Source organism: Sphaeroforma arctica, assembly GCF_001186125.1.
Source record: "Sphaeroforma arctica JP610 unplaced genomic scaffold supercont1.219, whole genome shotgun sequence".
Classification (NCBI taxonomy): domain Eukaryota; class Ichthyosporea; order Ichthyophonida; genus Sphaeroforma; species Sphaeroforma arctica.
The window spans coordinates 106,176-112,087 of NW_014040339.1; the positions used below are offsets into that span (position 1 = coordinate 106,176).

The 5,912-nt window shown below is 48.6% G+C and overlaps 4 protein-coding genes across 4 annotated transcripts; all 4 read right to left on the minus strand.

Moving 5' to 3' along the window:
• Positions 1-593: 593 nt before the first annotated feature.
• On the minus strand, positions 594-2,180 carry SARC_04065 (hypothetical protein; the record flags this gene model as incomplete). Its single annotated transcript, XM_014302133.1, has 1 exon — positions 594-2,180. One exon carries the CDS (start codon positions 2,178-2,180, stop codon positions 594-596), a length of 1,587 nt encoding a protein of 528 aa, XP_014157608.1.
• Positions 2,181-3,073: 893 nt separating this feature from the next.
• Positions 3,074-3,751, minus strand: SARC_04066 (hypothetical protein; the record flags this gene model as incomplete). The annotated part of the gene is made up of 1 exon (XM_014302134.1): positions 3,074-3,751. The coding sequence occupies one exon, from the start codon at positions 3,749-3,751 to the stop codon at positions 3,074-3,076; it is 678 nt and encodes a 225-aa protein (XP_014157609.1).
• A 114-nt stretch (positions 3,752-3,865) lies between these two features.
• On the minus strand, positions 3,866-4,294 carry SARC_04067 (hypothetical protein; the record flags this gene model as incomplete). Its single annotated transcript, XM_014302135.1, has 1 exon — positions 3,866-4,294. One exon carries the CDS (start codon positions 4,292-4,294, stop codon positions 3,866-3,868), a length of 429 nt encoding a protein of 142 aa, XP_014157610.1.
• Positions 4,295-4,355: 61 nt separating this feature from the next.
• On the minus strand, positions 4,356-5,162 carry SARC_04068 (hypothetical protein; the record flags this gene model as incomplete). Its single annotated transcript, XM_014302136.1, has 1 exon — positions 4,356-5,162. One exon carries the CDS (start codon positions 5,160-5,162, stop codon positions 4,356-4,358), a length of 807 nt encoding a protein of 268 aa, XP_014157611.1.
• Positions 5,163-5,912: the final 750 nt, after the last annotated feature.

A 5,912-nucleotide genomic window follows, 5' to 3' on the forward strand; every position in this document is an offset into this window, starting at 1 on the left:
ATATATATATATATATATATATATATAATATATATATATATATATATATATAATATATATATATATATATATATATATATATATATATATATATATATATATATATATATATATTATTGAATAAGATGATGGTCTCGTAGATCTCCAGTGACATGTGCATGGGGGTCGGTAAACACGACTCCAGCGCCTTCTCGGTGGTCACCGATCGCTCCCACAGGGCGGGGAAATCATCAGCCGCAATATCGCTGAAGGTGACGTAGCAACTGTCCGTGTCGCCGTAGACCACCTGTGTCCCCAGTTCGCCAAAATTCGCTATGGCAATCCCAAGCGACATCCGTAGTCAATCCCCACCCAAACGTTGTCGCCATCAGACCAATGTTCTGGTCCCCCAATCTCACACCAGCCACTCGCACCGGTGCCTTTGAGTTGATCGGTCGGTCTAGGCGGTACAGGGTAATATCAGCCCTAATCCAAATCCAGTTCCAAGTCCAGTTCCAAATCCAATTCCAAATCAAATGCAATGGGGAGAGTGAGACGAAGGATAATATTTTTCCTATTGTGTGTTATTTTAATTTTTTTCGTATTTTAAAACCCTAAATCCCCGTCATGTTGGATATCACCGGAAGATCGTCCTGGGCATCGTGGTTCACATTGTACATGCGGTAGTGCATCTTCCAGAATTGGTGCGACCCCAACTTGAACGAATCAGGGACCGGCTTGGCTCGGTAGTAGAAGATCTTATCTCTCCAATTTGTACTTTTAACGTCGCGGTCGCCCACCAAGGCCGTGTACGGTAGCGACGCCGTGTAGTCCAGAATCTCGTAAAAGACCTTTTTGTCGGGTATGAACCCAAAAAACTCCCGATACAGGCTCTCGCGTTCCGAAACCGAGTCCGCACCCGTCGAAATGATTACATTGACGGACTTGCGGACCTCGGGTGAGATGTTTGTGTACTGTTGTGTACACACAACCATAAACATGGAGTAGTGGCGAGAGTAGTTGAATGCACCCGAGAGTTTGTCGAAAAATGTACGCCGGCCACTGAGATCGTCCATAACCATGGCCATGAAGCTCTTGGAGTGCCGCTCTCCGCCAAAGTAGTCCTTGCGCTTGGTGTTATTTGCGCGCTGCTGATGTGTGACAATGTCATTGAGGGCTTCGGGTGTCACGTCCTCGTTGACATAATGATACACCTCCGGGATGATTGGCGACCAGTCTTTTACTGCAGTAGACGGGTTGCCTGTAAACAGGAAGGCCGAGTCAAACATGTCGCGCTTCTCGTACAATAGAGTTTTAGCAATGGTCGAATTGTGCGTCACCGTGTTGTCACACAGGCAAAACAGTCCATCCACAGAAACCTGGATGCCCACATAATCCTCCTCCAGTGCTTCATTGCGCGTCACGTGTACAATACCGCCAACGCAGTTGCGGCGGATTCTAAAGTACGAGATGGATCCGTCATCCCCAACCCGGCACGCCAGACAGTGGAGGCGCAGGATGACCAGGACCAGTGCCCGATGTCTGGGGTCAATGTTGGAAATGGACGCCGCACGCATCTTTATGTCACAGTCTGAAAACGTCGACCGCACCGACCAGAGTGCGTCCTTCAGGAAATCGGCCGGGTCCTGGAGCCCCTGATTCACAGTCGGGCGAACAAGCCGCCCAAACCGCGACCAGGGGTCCGCGTCGCTAATGGCCAGTTGGGTGTAATCGAGGTCCCAGGTCTGGGTTGGGTAGAGTGTGTGTTCGTGTGTATCGTTTCCATTCCCCTGAAGGTCAAACACCCGGATCGCGGGCACAATAATGACCCTCGAGACGCCGTGATCAAAGAGTGCCAGCTTATGGTCGCCGGTGACCACGTACGGATCGCTGTCGGCCTGGTATACAGTGTACATTTGTTCACGACCGGTGACGCGGGTCTTAACAACCCTGGGTCGCTCATCGGGACCCAAGAGCCGGTCACCAACCACGACTTGGTCCAGACGCTTAATTTCACCCGTAAACATCTTGACCATCGTCTCGGGGGCCATGCATTTCCCCTGCCCGGTACGACCACATATGAGAACTTTGGACCCCTCGGTGTAGGACTCGTTTTTGGCATTGGGGTCGGACGGGTTGGTCTTGGGACTCAGGGTTTCTGGGTCCCATTCCTTGAGGTATAGCGTGTTATTATTACTCATGGTTGCACTCAACGCGCGCGCGTGTAAATGAGATGAAGTATATAACTATATGTATATGTAAGTATGTACATATAAATAAATATACTACTACTTTATGTGTGATTATAACAATCTCAGTTTTTTCCGGATCCGGTATATGAGCACTTCAATGTACAACCGCAGCCGATAACGCAACTTGCTCCCAGGGACTCGGTTAGTGCTCGTGTATGAGCCAATAGAAAAGGGGACTTGCCACTTTATCTGAGGGATTTTGTTTGTGTGGTTGACTGACAAAAACTCTAGTAGCAAGATCTGCACGCGGATTGTATTCATAGCCTTCGCAAAACGGACGTTGGCTCTGAACTTTACATCCTCGTAGCTGACAGACCACATCAACACAGCACGCTGTACGTCGTACGCAAACACAAACTCCCGCATCACACCCTCGAGTCCACCACGAGTCCCGTTCACGTACGCGATCAATCGGTCTGCCGCAATTCGCTCGTTCCGGTTCAGTGACGCTGAGTTGACGCGTGAGTTGTTCGCCACCCACTGTGTGACGCGGACCATGTCCACGCTACTCATTCGAGCGACGACGTCCACGTAAGTTTGCGCGTTTGGGAACAGATGACGTCCGACAAGGTGAGTGAACACAAACTGGTCAAACCCCGTGTTTCGGACAAACACGAGCTCCTCGTGGTCGGGCTGGAATGTGTACAGTTGAGCCACAAACACGCCGCCCTGGGCGACCCAGTTGGAAAGTTCGTTTGTCGCAGCATCAAAGCTCATTGACAGCATGCTCTGGATCTTTGCGTACATACTGCTTCTCGCCATTTCGCTACTTTATTTCAATTCTGACTGCAATATCCGTTTTTATATACGCGACACAACTTTTCGATTTCGATTTTTGTTTCTCAGAAAAACTTAAACACCACGACAATAGCCAAAATCACACCCGCAATGATGGTCAGCATTATTAGCATCGTCGTATTAAACAGGCCCTTGTTTTCCTGTGTCTCATCTATGTCTGTGACTTTGTCGACCGTCGACACGTTTAGAGCGTCGAGGACCGTCTGCACCAGCGTAGTTGCAAACTGTTCAGAGAGTGAATCGAGGATCGAGTTCTGGTCAAAATGACAATTGCCCGCCACCTCATCCACAAAATCGACGGTCTGATTGTTGACGTTGCTTGACTTTAAATTGTTATCAATCACCGTCCGGTGTATCGCCTGTGTGTTGGACCTGATCGACTGACTCACCACGTCGATAACCACGGATTTGTTAGTACTTGTACTAATGCCGTCTTGGGACTGGTCTAGTATCTTTTTAAAGTTGTCAATAAGCGATGACTCAATCTTGTTGGCGACTTCATTGGATACATTATTCGTCACCGTCGGCACGGTCTTGGACGTTTTGGTGGACGTCTGCTGGCTGGTAAAATCCCCACCACACGTACCAGCGAACCTGATGGTTTGTAGTGATATATTGGAACTGTTGGTGGAATTGGAAATGTCGGTTGTTGTACTGACAAATACGTCTGCCACCATCGACGTCGTCTGCTCTCGAAAACTCTTAGACACGTTCCCACCCATTGTTGTGAAGTGTTGTGTTTGTAGGTTTTTTAGAGGGGTTTTATTTTTATTATTTAGTTCTATTTATTTATTTTGTCACAAAAACACAAAAAAAAACCAAAGGGGCGAAATGGACTAGAGTGCATTCAGGAGCGAGAAGCGTTTAGAGTGCGTTCGTTTAGTAGCTAGATTGCAGCGTTGCACCCACAATCTATACGGGCAACTTCTCGACTTGACACGCTCCGCCCCCACAACCAGCCACCTCATGGAGTTGTGGTACCGCTTGCCAACCTTGCCAAGCAACTTGGCATCGTACTTCTGCAGCGCCGCTGTACGGGGCAGGAACTCCCCAAACATCGGAACAAACTCGGGGCTCAGTGTACCGTGTAAACCGGTTTCCAGATCCGCCCCAAGTGCCACGACGAGGTAGTCACTACTCTCGCTGTCGTATAGGAACAGTCGACCATCGTCGCTGACCACGGCACTGATGAACGAAACGCCCCGTTCACCCCTCTCACCCGGTGCTCCCTGTACATTACTCAGTATCTTTTGCTGGTCACACATGTCGTAAATGCTCAGCTCCCCGGAACCGGTTAATTCGACCCGTGAAAAACCAGTCCCAGGGTCACCCCTCTCGCACGTCGACAGTGTATGTGGTCCCATTCGACAGGTGGAACGTAAGCCGTCCACTACCACATTCCATGCTAATGTCGGGAATACCAGCCCCCACAACCTTGCCTAGGTTGCGCCCGATCCCGTCGGTACCCACAAGCACCAGTGAGCCATCCGCTTTGAGTCCGGCGCGCGTAAATCCCGGTCCCCTGACAATGCCAACGTCGACCGTGTTCCTGTCGGGCATTTCGAAAATCAGCGCCCCCGAGTCGTCGACGAGCGTGTTAAATACCGGTCGCACCACACCCACACTGTGGGACGAGTTGTCTGTGTAGGAAACGATCAGCGCGCCAGTGTCGTCAATGTGGACCCCCTCAACCCCGTTACCGGGAGTTCCAGTAGTTCCCGTGGCCCCCTCCGGTCCAACGGCACTCGGATTACCGTGTGCACCTGTTGCTCCGGTGGCTCCGGGTACCCCGGGTACCCCCGTTGCTCCTACTGTACCGTGTGTACCCGGTGTACCCGGTGTACCTGGGCACCCCCCGGGACCCACGGGACCCTGGAGGCCCCTTGGACCAGGAGGCCCGACGGAACTGTGGATCGGATGGTGATGATTTGGACCTGAATGCGTATGGTGGTGGTTTGGACTTGTATGCGTATGGTGGTGGTTTGGACTTGTATGTGGATGGTGATTTGGGTGGTGATGGTTTGGACCTGGATTTGGGAGGTTGTAGCTGTGACTACCGGAGTGAGACATGTTGTGACTGGATGCCTTTCCCGCATCGGATTGGGTGGAGGCGGGGTTAGGATTGTGGGTCATAAATTGTGGGATTGACGCAAAATCAGGTCGGGAACCCTAACTTGGTGCAAAGGGATAGATTTGCTTCATGCTGGATGGCTTTGTAAACTTCGATGGAAACTACTAGGTTTCAAACTATACTAAACTAAAATACAATTTAGTCAGCTAGGATTTAGCAGTGGTAGCTTGTGTAAGAATGATCGGGACTGCCTCTTGTTAAGAGCCTAAATATCCTCGATCACACAGGGCGTACCTCTAACTGTTCTTTATTGAATAATTTTCACTAGAAGTACTAAGTGTTCATGACCACATGCCTAATTTGTAGATAGACATAATAACGTTTGTCACGTTAATACATTAGCTGATATAAATAAAGTTCCATCTGAAGAAAAGTTAAAAAAAGAAAAAGACTTATTGGATTTTGGAGATTGGCGGGAGGACCAAAACCTGTAAGTAGTAGTTCGGAGATTATAAAATTTAGTTTATAATATCCTACATCTACTAATGTCTTAAATAGGTCCAAGTAGATGAGTCATACCAAATACTCAGGCTATTGGAGCCATCAAAGTGAATTTAGAACACTTTGGAAATATTGGAAAAAGAGCTTGTATTAAATTATTTAAAATACAAATAAAAACCAATGTATTATCTCAATTGATCTTGATATTTTAGACTGGCCGGAGGCCGTATTTCTACATAGCCCCCAGTAGCTTTTAAAACTACGAACGTACGTTAAGATACGATCTAGTTTGTAAAGCGAAAACCAAACGG